General features: G+C 41.4%; 1 protein-coding gene across 5 annotated transcripts in view; it reads left to right on the top strand.

The window, feature by feature from the left end:
* LOC122766875 (neurexin-2-like) overlaps positions 1-15,883 on the top strand; it is a 563,355-nt gene that overhangs the window by 97,642 nt on the left and 449,830 nt on the right. For all 5 annotated transcript variants that reach the window (XM_044022084.1, XM_044022083.1, XM_044022085.1 and 2 more), the window contains exon 3: positions 1,450-1,470. In XM_044022084.1, the coding sequence (XP_043878019.1) occupies positions 1,450-1,470 (21 nt within the window). The remainder of the gene's footprint in view (positions 1-1,449; positions 1,471-15,883) is intronic.

The following is a 15,883-nucleotide window of genomic DNA, read 5'->3' as shown; positions in this document are numbered from 1 at the left end:
TATTTAACCCTTTAACACCGAGCGTGTCGCAGACAACGACTCAAACAAATGTTATTTTAAATATGTGATGTACTGTTCATATTTCAAATGTAACACGCACAATCTGGTGTTTGTGTATAACCAGTGTTTTTTCTTCATTTTAATTTGTTAATACACTACTTTAACATGCAGTAAATTATACTTAACAGCCAGATGTTGAAAGTTATTCTGGAAAAATGTGCAAATAAAAGGACATTTTCTGGTAAAAGTAAGTCTAAAAGTCCAGACGCACATTTTGAGGCTTAGGTGTTGGAGGAGTATAACATTCTTCGACTTAAGATTTTGCTCACGCAGTGTGAATTCAGGAGAGTGCATTCAAGAGATGTTTTTCAGGAACTGTGCAGCTGCAATATCTGGTTTATTTGCTTGATTCACAGACACGTCGGCTGTCCAGTCATGTGCTTCAAACTGTTAAATGGCGGCTGTTATCATCAAATCTTAATGCTAAAAGCAACTCGCAGCTGTGTAGGCTTCTCAACACATAGGTGTTATATGGACCATATATGAAAAATGGATTTAAAAAATTCAGTGTTTTTTTTTCCCCCACTTTGCTTGACCTCTCCGTTTTCCATAAAGTGTGAAGCTGCTCTGGCCCAAACTGCTTATATGAGGTTGTTGTTGTTGTTGTTTTCTTGTATCTTCTCCTGCACCAGGCAAACACAACAGACCTTTGCAGTGTAGAGTCACATTAGAATATTATTGACCGTGGCACGACTTTATCAGCATCCTGTGAAGACCTCAGGTCTCACAACACACACACACACACACACACAGCAGATCAAAATGCCAACTCCTCCGCAGGGACGCCACAACAAGCCAGAAGCTGTTTTACATTCTCAGGTCGTGTCTCATCTTCCAATATGGCTTTTCTGTTGTGGTAGGTCGCTGCAGGTCTATGTCTCGGTATTGCAGACAAGACTCTGCTGCTGCTGAGTGTACGAGTCGCTGTCTCTCAGCTGGGGATCCTTTTTGACTGAACCCTCGCGCTCGTCCTCCACTCTCCCATGTCTTTAATAGCATTAAAAGAATACTTCACCGATTTGCATTTAGCTTTGTATTACTAGAATCGGGCTAGTATTTTTGTAAAACCGTGCTTCTCAACCTCAGTTTCCCCTGAGTGCCCACCAGTGACACTTGAAACTGCGACGCTAATTCTGCACTTTTTAGACGTATGGGGGGACGGGACCTCATTCCCAGAATGTAAACAGTGTCCGCCATCTTTGCTAACAGTTCCGCTAACAGGAAGTGTCACTGTTGACGTTGTAGACATTTTTTGAAAGAATCACAGCATATTGTAAGACTTCTTTACTATCTTGTAAAAGAAATGTAAAAAAAAAGAATAACTAACCTCTAATGACTCTATCCTTTCTTTCTCTTTTTCATGCATTCCCGTTGGACCCTCCCCTGTAGCTGAAGAGTATGCTGTTGAAGGTAAGACTGGTGTTTTGCTCCCCAGGCCCTCTGATGGCTTCCCATAATGCTGTCAAGGATTCTGGTGCTGGTTGCGTTGGCATTGTCAGTTTGGACTGCGGTTATAAAGTGACTTCCAGGGGGCCTAAATTACACGTTTTCCGAATCAGACTAAAGCCAAAATCATCCCTGTTTTATCTTGTTTATTCTATCCTGTCTTGTTTGATTTATTTATTTTCGACGGCGTCTTCTCAACACCAAAAAAAAAGATGACTTCTTGAGCCAATTTAGCAGATAATATGGTTCCTTCGTGTCTAAGTTAACAAGATATGACATGGTGATTTTGAGATGCTGTCTCTCTGCTTTCCACCCTGTCCTATCTCCAACAACGGTGAACAGAGGCTGCCAGTGGGGGCCCCTGAGGGGACCTCATTAGCCCTTGGGCCAGGTGCTCACCCAGTGCCGAATGTGGCAGACCCGATAGATAGCTCAGCCTGAGCTTGCGTGTGTGTGTGTGTGTGTGTGTGTGTGTGTGTGTGTGTCTGCAGGCTGTGCACTGATCAGGCGGAGGTTCACCTGTGGTTGTCTGTTTCCTCACACTTTTACGGGGTTGTTTTGATTCTGTGCCTTGTGTGGAGAAGCTGTGTTTGTGTGTGTGTGTGTGTGTGTGGGTGGACATTAACCTTGTGTTTGCGTGTTGTGGAGATGAATTTCCTCCATGTGGTCTAAACCAGTCTTTAATTAAATCAAAAGAATGCATAAATGTAATGGTGTGGTTGTCTCGCCATCAAATAGTGAGTTGTTTATCTTGTGACATTGAAAAATACAGAGGCGTTTGTCATCCTATCATTTTATTGCTCTTAACTAGCCCAGTGGATTGTATTTAAATTCTGGTCTCGGCGTTGATGTGTGCACTTACAGACAGTTTGAAGCTGGCATTTTCTCAGTTTGCTCCTACAAGAGAAATGCAAAACTCTTGTAATGATTGTGCGGTTGTGTGTGTGTGATGCATGTGTGCGTGTGTGTGTGTGTGTGTGTTGCAGCCCAATACCACTGAAGTCCATGAGGAGGGAAAATAGGTTGGGAATAGCAATAAATGGCAGCAATCGTACAACTCCTGGCAATGCTGGCTGACAGAGTAGACCCTCTAGACTGATGTGGAGTGAGGTGAGGAGCACAAAAGCAGAGGGTGGTGATGGAGTGATGAGGAGGGGGTGATTTTACCCTTTTTTACCTCACTTTATCCCGACTAAACAGACTGTGACACATTTACAAACACACACGCCGTTTTTAGTGCCTCAAAACAGGCAATAGTGGAGGCCAGTGAGTGCGTTTGCATATGTCAGGATTTAGCATCTGCTGCTTTTTCTTTGTCGTTTCACGAATGTCCTGCAGGTATTAATGTGCACTTGGCAAAAGTGTTTGTTGTAGGTCAATCTTCCCTTTAATTGTGTCTGCTCCCAGCTGTCAGAGAGGTGGCACAATTCATCGCATTTCGACAGCAACATTATAAAACTAATATGAAAGTGGAAGTATGTTTTCTTTCCTTTTAGAAATGTAAAAAAAAAACACCATATATACAGTATATTGAGTTTATGAGTTCGTCTTGACACATTAACATACCCCGCGGTGAGGATATTGTTTTATGGAGACGCTTTAAAGTCCCTAAAAGGTAAATACTTATACCACCATTAATTTGTACTCAAAGTCATGTAATTAAATTAAAGACAAGAAGTTGTGTTCCCAGTTCCCAGTGTGTTGTGTATCAACAAGACAGCTCAACAGATTTATTTAATGGCTCATTGTCTCTTATACCCTGCGAGTGCCGCTGCACTCCTTTCTCCTCTATTTTTAGGGTTTCCCTGTGACCGTATTTGGTCTAATTAGCGCCGGTGACCGCGTGTTCAAAGGTCGGTTGAGATTGATGATGCGTAGAGATGTTGAAAACCCCCGGGGAGAGCGGTGCCCCCGGAAGGTGGTCGCTGGCCCTGGTTCTTTGTAGGGCCTCGATTGATGATCGGCTTGCGACACTGACCTGTTTTTTACTGGTGAGCTCGCTACACTTGGCCATCTGCGTTACTGGCAGGCCTGTCCTTCCCCCTGGAGGACTACATGTGTGATGTATAGTTTCATTATGTAAGCACAGGTTTGCCTCACTGTCCGGTGCAGTTGTGTTCCAGGCGAGGTTAATAAAGGAATGGCACATTAACTGGGGTTGTGTGTTTATAGGCCACATATTCAGGCCTTTAAAAATGCACCTTCTTCTGTGTTGTTGAGTCAAAGTTATGATTCATCACATTTTTAGTAGAAGTCACAAAATAGTCTGTTTTTTTCTTTTCTTTTTGTTCCTAAAAACGAGCCAAGTGACCTTTGAACTGTGACATATTTCCAAATGACACAAATTCAATCAGTTACAATCAATTTTCATCACATTGCCGATAGGTTGTGCTGGAAGAAAAGGATATAAGAAACTCTATATAGTGCATTCTTATAGCCACTGTATATACTGTAGGTTTTAACATAGTAATGGGGAAGAAAGCAGCCTAAAATGCTCTGTGTTCTCAGGGTTAACCAGCTGGATCTCTTGGGGTAAATGCATACTATTAATTGAGTTCCATTGTGCAGCACATTGAATGTCTCACTGACCTGGATAGTGTTGTTGCAGAAGAAGAAGAGAGGGTGAACTTGCTGAGGCAGTTAAAAGTGTATTCACCTGCTGGAATATAGAATGTTTTTATTTTTTCTCCAGCTGATCGTCTCACAGACCATGACCATGGGCACAGCTGAGAGTGTGGGTGGGGGAAACAAAGCTAAAATCATACACAGTTGGACAAATCTCACTGTGGTCAGTGTGACTGGCCCCTGAGACTGGCTGATAAATTAAGTGACCCAGTGCTTTGTTTGGGTGAGGGATGTTCCGCACTGGCCATGCTGATCTTAATCAATCTGATCAAGGCTAATAACCTTTTCTCTCTGAGCCGTGCAGACCTTCAACTTAATCTCACCCTCGGGGAGGGCAATAGCATTTTATTTTTTTTTTTCCACAGCCCTAGAAAAAAATGAGTTTGATGTTAGCTAAAGATACCAGCTTATAGAGCTGAGTGGGGTCTGTAGTTACAGGAGATTACTTTAGATAATCAAAACAAGATTAGATGGGGATTTTATTCTTGTTTTCGTGGGAGAAATAAAACAGTTCTTGCACAAAGATTTGGCTTTTTTTCTAAATGCATCAAAAGAAATGTACTGATGTCACTGTGGCATTAACCTAGATTTGTTTTTTTTTTCTGCAACAAATTTCAACTGTTGTTATTTTTTGAATACCACTGGTAAAAAAAATGCCTGACAACCTGGATTATGAAAAAGACGTGAATTCTACAGAGCAATTGGGAACAGTAAGACATTAATTTTTATAGTGGCATAGCATAACAACACAGTTTGCCCATTCTGTCTGATCAATAAAGCTTAACTGCATTTCTCACTAAATACACAAGAGATTTCCAGCGCTCAAATACAGTTGATTGTAGGAAGATTGCTGACGACCATTTTACTCTCATGCACTTGAATGAATAGCTCCCGTAAAAGCAAACACACACGTTCCCATAGTAACCTTTCCGAAATGGGCTAAAATACTAAGGATTGAAAGGGTGGAACAGAGCTGAATGTCTGTTTTCCACAGCTCTGAAATTGCCCAAGAGACTTTGGACAGCTGGATGCCTTGATGTTCCCTCTGCCTGTCCAGCCTCTGCCAGATGTTGCTGCGAGATAAAGCATCCCCGGATCCTGGAGGAGCCAAAGTCCAGCCATGCCTGTTCTCACAAGACGTTAATTTCACCCCACACAGCTCACGCTCCTCTTTTCTCTCTCTTGCTCCGTCTTTCTTATTTCTGCTTTGTGATAACCAAGTCCAAGGGGATGGAGTGGGCGTCCACTTGTGAGCAACTCCAGATGCTTCAGTGTCAACATGTACGGCCTTAGGCGATATTGTTTCCTATGATGGGGAGAGAAATGGGGTGGACAATGCAGGGTTCCCGGAGTTCGGGTGTTGTCATGTTTGTGTGTTTTGTACGTGGAGTAGAGCACTCCGTGTGCCAGATTCCGCTTCTCAGCTTGACATATTTCTTTGTTTGCTTTCGCAGTCTTGTAAAGCTCAGTGAAACATTCCAAGTGGCTACATATTCCCTAGTTAAGCTGTATTGTGTAATCATTTTAAACAAATGCCTGCTACATTCAGACCCTTGTCAGATGAGCTCACACAATGCTGATTAAGTCTGTCAGCTCCACATGACTTATTTCTTATTTATTACAGACGGAGGCTGCAGACAATTGCAAATAGAGTGGAGTTTGACTGGAAACATAGATGCACATTAAGAGCTTTAAAAGTAAATATATTGCTCAAAACCCGGTTTTCGCCACAGTTTGATGGGATAAGTGGTTCTTTTTTTACGCCCACCCAACCTGCGCTGCTGCTGTATACACACAAACGCTCCCTCAGTCAGGTCTGATAATATTGCTTGACAGAGCCTATTTTCAGATGAAGAACACAGTATAGTTAGAAAGAAAGGCAGAATAATATCAACAGGAGTCGGTTGTAACTTAAGCACTTCACCTCTGCGGTATTACCACAATGAGCTTTGGGAGAGATTTAATACTCAATTCAAAATACTCCTTTCTTCTGTGTAGTAAATGACATTGTGTCGTGCATGTTTCTTACTGTGTTACCTTTGAGACTTGCAATCGTCTCTCAGTGGACTTTGCGGTTACGGGGTATTTGTAGTTGATACCACCTCATCTCTTGTGCAGAAGTCGAGTCACACTAATTTATGCCCGGTCATGTACAGTGTTGGTAATCCTTCTCCCTTTTTGATCCTTTTACGTCTATAACTCAATGAAGTTTTCTTTTCCTTGCCTTATCCCTTCACCCATCTTTAGGTTTAGCTCCGTCGTATTAATCTCCTCTTCTATATTATTTTCTTGCCACCTCTGTGTGCCTTTTAAAACATCTCCCCATACTTATTTTGACTAATTCTTCCACTCTTTTTCTGTCCTCTCTATCAACGTCTCCCCCTGCTCTGCTATGGAAAAACGGATAGGTTCTTGCTTTTAGATGCGTATTGGCAGGGAGCCTGTATAGAAAGCAATGACATGAGGCTTTAGTGGATTATTGAAAGCTCTACAGAATGGATGCACCCCCCCACAAACTATATTTGAGCACCTGTACAGTTATTAAGTTGTCAGTTTAGCCGTCCATAAAAGCATGCATATAGGTCAGGAGATTGTTAATCCTTACACCAAACATGGAAGTTAGGATGAAAAAATAATCTCACACAATAGCATGATTGTTGGTGCCAGATGGGCTGGTTTGAGGATTTTCCGAAACTGCTGATCTCCTGGGATTTTTGGGGACAACAGACTTTGAGTTTACACGGATCAGAACCGTAAAGTGTGAGCGGCTGTGCGCTGAGAAGCCTTGTTTGACAAGGAAGGTCAGAGGAGAATGGTCAGACAGTTTGGAGCTGATTAAGATGGCAGCTATTCACAGCTACGCTACAGATATGAACCCCGCACGGCACCGTTGGGATTTAGATGAAGTGTTGAAACGGGTGGCATGAATGTGTTGCTGACAAAATAACAATAATGTCAACATTGAGCACAATCTCAGGAAAGTTTCCAGCGTAATTGTCCTTATTAAGTGCTCAGGGCGTGAAGAATGCAATAAATAAGACTTTCATTTATGGCCCACTTTGTGTGCTAAATATGGTGAAATTAAAATTACAATGCGTTTGCAGCAATAGAGGGTAATGGGATTTCCCTTAAATTGGAATAATTAAAATAAAGGCAACACCTCATGTCACCGGTGTTAGCATGAAATGTAAGTCTTTAATAAAGGCTTAACCTTGTTCTTTTAGAGGCTCGACACTATTATAAGAGATCATAGTAACTCATTTACAAAGCAGGTGATTAACCCAGCAGATCTAAACTGGCAGCGATGATGGTCCGCAGTTTACATTCCACTGTGCACAGATCAGATTAACAAGTGAAGTTGGGAGATTAATTACTACCCGGACACCTCGCTAATCTCTGTCCCTTTTCAACCTGCATTATCATTCATATCTGCAGACAGGACAACGTATGTATTTAAATAACCTCATGTGCATTACTGACAAATGTACTACAAATAGTGATGGTTTCCTTTAAATGATCAAACCGATCAAAAGATAGTTTTACCTTTTTCTTGCCGTATGCACTGCCCTGAAACTTCATGGCTTATAAACAGAGCAATAAGTATCACTGAGCTCATAATGAGAGGCTTCATCAGGGTTCTAGCGAGCACATGTTAGCGCGCCGGACGGAAATCACGCGCTAACATGTGCTAGCTAGAACTCAGAATTCTAGCTAGCACCTCAATTTTGGGCGTCAGTGTCAGTGCAATGCCGATGTCCTTGTCGTTGTAACTTGTCGTGTTCTTGGCTACTGTTCGATCGAACCACGCCGGCATCGAAGCGTGGAAATAACAACAAACGCACAAACCCCTAGTATCGCAACGTATATTTCTCACGCAGAGAGGTGATAAGACTTAACCGCCCATAAATTAGTAATCTATGAACCGTTGATGCAAAGGCAGATTGCTCCGCGTAGTTCGTTCATACAGCTGTCTCGAATTAGCAACCTATCAGATCAGACCCAGAAAATAGCATTTCTTGTTGCCGGGTAAAGTCCACGTTCCACGAAGGCGTGGGAATGTGCTCATTTATTATAATTGCTGCTTATTAAAGTGTAAGTCTGAAGTGCAAAGAGTATGTTTTTTGTGTATTTTTTTCAAGGCATCAAAGTCTGCCACAAACACACACACAACTCACATCACAATTCATAAGCTAAGCTTTTACCCCCCCCCCCTGAATTCAATTATGCCATGAAATGCCACTGACTGTAAAGGCAAGAGTCCATGCAGGACACTGTGAGAGATTGCATTTGGGCAGCAGCACCCAGGGAAAGGTCCATCTGCTGCCCGTCCATGAGCGGACAGCCCGAGTGTTAAGAAAAGAAAAGCAACTTACACTCACTCTCGCTTTCATCTGGCTGCTAAGCCAAAAAGGTTTGAGACAAGTGAGTTACTGCCACGTTTTTATCTGTTATCGCGTGTGCGTGCATGTAATGTTTTGTGCGTGAACGTGTTTCTCACAAGACAAGGAAAGATAATGCAGTTTCACATCCGTGTGATACATTTGAGTGTGTTTTCCCCATCACTTAAAGTCGTCTGAGCCCCAGCTCTTCTGATGTCTAATGCCACGCTGCAAATTTAGTTGCACTGCCTGAATGTCTTTCTCAGTCCAAAGTGAATGGGATTTCAAAGAGACGAGGAGAGCATTTGTTTCAGCTGTCTCGTTTGGGGGCCTGTCCTTTATTTATTGCCAACCATTAATTTAGCACACCTACAATTATGTATGAAGGGCTGGTGGTGGCGGTGGCAGCGCAGAGAGAAATGATCTGGCCAAATTGAGATCAATAGCCTGGTAAGATGAATGAAAGTGACCAATAAAAGAAGGGATGTGGGGAATACAGCAATTCTCTCCTCATCTCTCCCTCACTTTCATAATGGGAAAATGGTAACACTTGAGTGAGCTTGTTTTGCCACTGAGGACCTCCCTCCTGCCGCATGAATGTAAAATGATATTCGTTTGGGATTCAAGCATTGTAGACTGGAGAATGTATTTTTCTCCTGCTTAATCCTCCCCTGTGTATCTCTTTCTCTCCCATCCCTTATCACTTTTTTTGTCTTTTGCAATCACCGTCTTGCTCTTTCCTCATGGTTGATTTTTCTTGTAGCCTCTTTCACTTCGATCCTTTTATTTGCATTGTTGTTTTATCCAATCGGGCTTTTTTCTTTTTTTCTTCTTCTTTTCGAGTTAAATCCAGATACCCCGAAGAAAGGAAAATGGAGAGATTTGTTTTCCCATCAACTTTAAACCCTAATGACTTTTGTGGTTGTTGATTATTAAATGTACATGACATTGGTCACTAAGATACTGGCTTTTGATGTGTGCATTTTTTTGCACAAATTTCTGCGGCGATGTGAAGACAGTCAAGGAATGCTTTTAACTGAAGTTTACGCCGTAAATATACACGCAAGCAGACACGATGGGAAAGAACTTTGCAATGTCCTTTTTGAAAAAAACACTGAATTCCTATAGCAGCTGCAAATCAAGCAAATCTGTGACCTCTGCGCTCATCCACACAGAGGTCACAGAAAATATAACAATCGCTAACTCACACTGTGCTTTGACCTTGCACCTTTGTTATCTTTCCTATAATGTGACAATCAACACGTCACATAAGTCCTAAACGTGGTATTCTTATATGCACATTATTATTGGCTTAAAAATTGTTATTGATTATTTGATATAATAGTATTGGATATCAGCAAACACGCCAAGAAAACAGTCGGCTGAATAGACAAAATATTTTGTTAATTTCACTACAGAAGAGACTAAATGACCTCTGCAGTTTGGCACATGATTACATCATAAAATGTACTGTATACGTATAATTGCATTGGCATCAATCATCAAAGTATATGGTGTGTTTCCCTTGAGAAATACTGAACTAAAATAACTGTATTTTTTGTTTACAATTTGACCAAAGCCCAGCATTTGCTGGTTTTACATTTAGATGCAAACGATCGATTTTGCAAAGTCACAAGTCAGTTATTTATCTTTTAGGATCAGGTCATTTTAAAACTTTCATTAGCACTTATTCTCACACAGCTTCTGAGATTATGAGTTGTCCCAATGATACATTACACTTCTGTATTTTATATGTCACAATTACAATTTGCAGTTAGCTTGAATTGCTTTTAGAGCTCCTGCATCAGTTTAAGTAGTTGGTATCTCAAATTAAGCAAAAGCTCATCGCCATCATGTCGTTATTTTGGACTATTTGAATATGCTCAGTAAATTCTTTTTTTTTTCTATTTCAACATCGCCTTGTTACCGAGAGCCATATAAATTATAAGTTATAAGTTCGTAAATAGACAACACAGTCAAAAACGGGCTATGTTCACCAGCTTGAAAGCCGCTATTAGCGGAATGTGAGGCCTGTTAAGTCACTAACACCATCTCATAATTAACATTGAACGCTTTTTAATAGTTGATTTAAAAGAAAATAGCCGCCGCGTTGACAAAACAAACAAACAAACATTACGACATTCCAGTTTGAGTTTACTTTTATATTGCGGCATACGGAGAGAGGCTAATGTTTGACATCTGTTGTCTTTGAAATGTTCTGCTGCTTTAAGCAACTCGTGATGACCACTGAAAAATGAGTCTATCCTGGATTCAAACTGCTGCTGCTCTGCAACTACAAACACAGCTGGACCTCTGTATTCTCCATTTTGGACATTCCTGTGGTCTCATCAGTCCACATTAGGCATGGGGCGATTATCATCATTATCATGAACAAAATAATTGTGATTCCCAATATTATTTTGTCATAATTATAAAAGCATGTTTTAAAATACTTTATTTATTTTATATGTTAAAAATGTAAATCAGCAGGGTCTCGACGGGGTTGGTGTGGAGCTTTTTGAAAATTTAAGGGGAAAATTTGCCATTCTAAGGGTACCCAAAGGGGAACAATGCTCTTTTTACACCATATATTCTTGATAGGTCATTTTTATACCTCCGTATCTTGGCAGTGTGTAACCTTCACAAAGGACCCTGACACAAGATATTTAAACTCAGAGGCAACCCAAAAACAGAGAAAACACTAAGTTTGTTTCTTTTACATCGATAAAAATAATACCCAAACAACAGAATCACATGTTCACATTTGACCTGCCTATTATTACACAAGTAAATACAGTCAAAATAGTTGCGGTCCTCAATTTTGCGAATTGTCCCCAATTTTTTTTCAGCTGCGAATCAGTATGCTACCATGCGCTAGCCAGAAGCCTGCGTATAGTACATACTTAAAAATATTGAAAATGACAACATTACGGTTACAAAACAGACGAAAAAAAGGAGATAAAGACAAAACAAAAACAACAAAATAACATACATCAATGAATAATGTCAATAACATATGAATAGTTTAAATGTAGGCGGCAGGTACATTGAAACAATACCAAATAAATCAAAAACAGTTTAATTGAAAACAAGAGCCGTCGACAAGGGAAGACGACAGAGTTTGTTTAAACAATTACAGCGACGTAATAGACCGGATATCAGCTGGTAAATTATTCCACTATGTTTAAGCTTTAAACATAAAGGACATTTTGCAAGTCGATTTTTGCGCTCGAGGGACGTAGAAGTCACGTTGAGTTACTAATGTTACAAAAATATGTTAGTAAGGATGCATTGTTTGAGTGAATGTTCATCAGTGAAACGGAGGCTTTCCCCTTGTGGTTTTCTATGCACACTTATATTGTCTGTTGTCGTTGTTATAGCTCATATGATTTTAAATCAGCTTCGACTGCATTAGCTCATTAGATCTTAGCTCTTTTCAGGGTTTACATATGCACACTGCAAGTAGACGCATGTAAGAAAATACTTTGAACTGCTCCTTTTGTCAGATCCCCGCAGACGACACTGTTTATTTTTCCGCCACTGTCAGTGTGGCCTAACAGCTATGATGAGTTGTTATCAGCAGCCCCATAAATTTGTTCAGCAGCTGCCACAAAGCCTCGTCTCCCCGCTGCTGTTGTTATTTATTTATCTGTTGTGTCGCTGATTCTCCGAGGGGCCAGAGAGGGAGAAACTTTAATGCCAAAGACGCTTAAATGGCTCCCTTAGTAGCTCTGGCCTGGCCTACTTGATTTCTCTGCGTGGTGTCATCTGAAGGGGTGGGCATAGAAAGGATAAGAGAGAATGGCACACGTGGGATGGAGGGAGCTGAGAGACAGAGACAGGCTTTGACTCCAAAGATGGAGAGGCAGAAAGAGATGGGGGGAAACAACAGACAAGGGACATGGTGAAGTACAGGAGGAGTTAGTGGAAATCTGGAGGAGTTACGTCTCCAACATGGGTGGGGAATCGTTTATTTCTATCGCTAACCTCCCTGAAAAGGCTTTTTCTTTGGCGAGGCATCAGATAGCAAGGGGTAGCGGTGATATACTCCTCTGATTTTCCAGCTTCGGATGAGTCAGATTTAAGCTCTGGGTCTTTGTAAGAGTTAGTTTGCTGTCGTCTGGTATTTCTCGCAGCCTTACTATTCATCTGCCAAGGAAAGAACCATTTGTTGTTAGATGTACTCCACCAAAGTGTTTGGTCTTGAAATACAGTGCAGTGCGCAGTGCGATGTTGAAAGATTCAGAAGACATTTTCGCCGTTTATTATTGGGCCCACTCGTTTATATTTGAAGTGCAGATCAGGACTCTTTGTACAACATGTGTGGCGGTTTCGATTTCAGTATTTGTTGTATAAGACAAGTGGGAAACAACCTTTGTTCCACAGGTGGTACACCTTATACGTTTAATCTATCCCAGCAATTTGATTTCTGCTGGATTCACCAGAGGGAAGGCAACCATTTGTTTTCAGGCCTTGGCAGTTTGCAGTATTAAACTGATCCGATCCCCGTTGCTGACTTAGAAACAGACAAACAAACACAGTTACACCTGTAGAGAAGTCACAGTATATCCACATCAATCCAAAATTGAGTGTATGAGTCTTTCTCTCTCTTGTGTGTACACTTAAAGTGTTAAATGCTATAAGAGTATCTTAGCTTTGGAGTTAATGTTGGCTGGTTATAAAATCACCTCAGGGAATTAGAATTGGGACGGACGGCCATTTATTAATGCAGCGTGACCACGAATGAGTGATGAAACAGATTACATCTTGGGATGCAATGCATTCGACTAAAAGGCGTTAATTGGCCAAATTTGGCACAATGTATGTCATTGTAATTGAAAGTAATTGAAAGTAAGTGGTGGTAATTATAAGACCGCTGTGTTCCGGCAATTTCAGTCACTCAACCCACCCATCACGCCACAAATAATGGCAGTGGTAATCAGACGCCAAAATTCACTTACCTTTGTATGTTTCATTTTCAGGCAGTTAGTTTTCTGCTTCTTTGTGTGAACCGCAGAGACCTTAATGGCGGGCAATCGTGTGCACAGAAGGACGTTTCTGACTAAACTGTAACTTCAACTCCCTGAAGATATGAAAATGAAGCAGTGAGTGGAAGCATATTCATCTCCATCCTGGAAGACCAAAGGCATGACCATGCCTGAGGGCTGTTATTCCTGCACGCAGCGAGAACTCGTCACAATCGAGGAGTCCTTTCTGAGTGTTTGCGTGTTTTAGTGTTTAATTATTTTCCACTGTCAAAGGTCCTATTGTGAAATTCCCCAGGCACCTCCAGAGTGCAAGCTGGAAGAGTCAACGCCTTAAGCTAGCGACCCAGTCGAATAAGATAAGGTCAGAGCTCCACTCCTGATTTAGAGGATACGGCGCATCTCCATCTGGACACTGACAAGAAGAGTCTGCCCCCTCTCTAAGCCGAGTCAATGAAGAGACCGTCTCCTCGCCTTGTTCGCTGTTTCTCCTCTCTGTCAGCCAGAGCCCCTTTACACTATTCATAAACTTGGGCAGAGGGTTGTCTGACCTTTTTGCTGAAATGTTAGGGCAAATTAGTTGTCAGAGTAGTGGACGTGGCCGCCATACTAAGCCCCAGTTCCAGTCCCATACTGTATATACACATGGACAAGGTGCCTGTCCATTCTCCTGCTGCAGCCTCAAGTATTATTGTTGTTTTCATACGCATTGGTTTTGCAGATTATCGGAGTATGTTAAACTATGTTAATCCTAATGACAATGCTTAGCACAAGACGGCAAATACAAATGATTCACACGGTATATTCAAACGGATCTTCCCAGTCACGAGTCGATTTGAAGAATCCTTCACAGCAGTCTGCGGAGCTGCATCCTCGAATCACCGCCTTAATTCAGTCTACATATCACAGATCCGTGAGTTACTATCACCCTATTTTACCCTGAATACAGAGGAGCTGATAATGAGCCCAAATGTAAGCAGCAGAGCAAACACTGAGCCTGCAGAGCCCCCAATCTAAGCGTATTCATTACCTTACGCAATGACTTTTTAAAATAAACTGCATTCAGCATGCATTAGTTATTCCTGCATGGTAATTAGCCTCTCCACACTGCTTTCTGTGTATGCTATTGCTGGTTCACTTTAAAAAAAAAATAAAAAAATACTGAGTTAAAAGCAGCCTCACACTATGGTTTTTATGTTATTATGCTGCTGCATTTTATTGCCTCGATAGTAGCCTAAGGGTAATAATGTGGCAGTCAGTGGACGTGCCGAGTGTCTTTTAGCAGCGTGGCATATACTGCAAAAAAGCTCAGGTATGATCCATTAGTCCAAATAATGAAGGTTTCCTTCTCCGTGGCTTATCAGTGGTCCTTGAAATCATCTAATGTATGGTATTGAACATGCACACAAGTCAATTTTCCTCACACAGAGAGGACAAAATATCACAAGATGAATTATCTCAGTAGTATTCTCAGTAGAGTAATTCCCTCATTATAATCTACATAATAGTGCATAATTATAATCAACACTCGTCTTTAGGTAAACCAGTTAGACCCAAATATAGGACAAATTAAATTATAAAGTGCATAAAATCACAGTCTCAATGGGTGAGTTTTTTAAATCTATGTTCAAAATGATCAACGTATAAGTGCAACATGCATTAGTTTTGCCGGACCTGCGTGTGGTTTTAGGAGGACAGGTGGTGTAAACACTTCTTTAATCACAGCTGTTTTTTAGGCTGCGCCTGTGAAAGTCCTTGACTTTGGCGATTGAGGCGTGGCATCCTTTTGTTCCACGTTCAGTTGTAATTGCAAACGCGCTTAATCGTCTGCCTCGCTGAATTCTCCTTGTGTATTTTGTCCTCCACCTCAACTTTGTGGTTCAGGGCTAAAAGTCGAAGGCCCCCTTCTCTCGTCTTTCTGACCTCAGTCTGACACCGATCCCGTCTTTTGAAGACAAGCAGAGATCAAATGCAGATCAAGAGGTTAGTTGCTCTGGTGATACAGGTTTTTTTTTTTTTTCTCTCTCTTCCCTTCCCTGTCTGTGGGCTATATTTGTGCTCTGTGGGTCGATGAGTCCTGCATGATGGCTGTGTGCAACTGACTCCAGCTCATCATTCGGCTTGAGAGAAATCCAAAGTAGGCTGATAGACACATTGCTAAGAAAGGGGATTGTTGGCATCTGGGTGTCTTTGGGCACAGAGGATGGAAGCGCTGAATGCAGATGTACTTTCAACCGCTATTTGAGGTCAGCTTTTATACCACTGTGACAGCCTTTCAAAGCATTACGTTTTAAGTAAAGAGCAGAGTCTACAAATTGATCCCTCTCACAGTTATTGCCTTTGGTTCTCGTTGCATATGGCATGCACAGATAAACCAAGGACTGTTGT

Source organism: Solea senegalensis, linkage group LG3, assembly GCF_019176455.1.
Source record: "Solea senegalensis isolate Sse05_10M linkage group LG3, IFAPA_SoseM_1, whole genome shotgun sequence".
In the NCBI taxonomy this organism is placed as follows: Eukaryota; Metazoa; Chordata; class Actinopteri; order Pleuronectiformes; family Soleidae; genus Solea; species Solea senegalensis.
The sequence above is the reverse complement of the archived record's forward strand: the minus strand, read 5'-3'. Positions and strand labels throughout refer to the sequence as shown.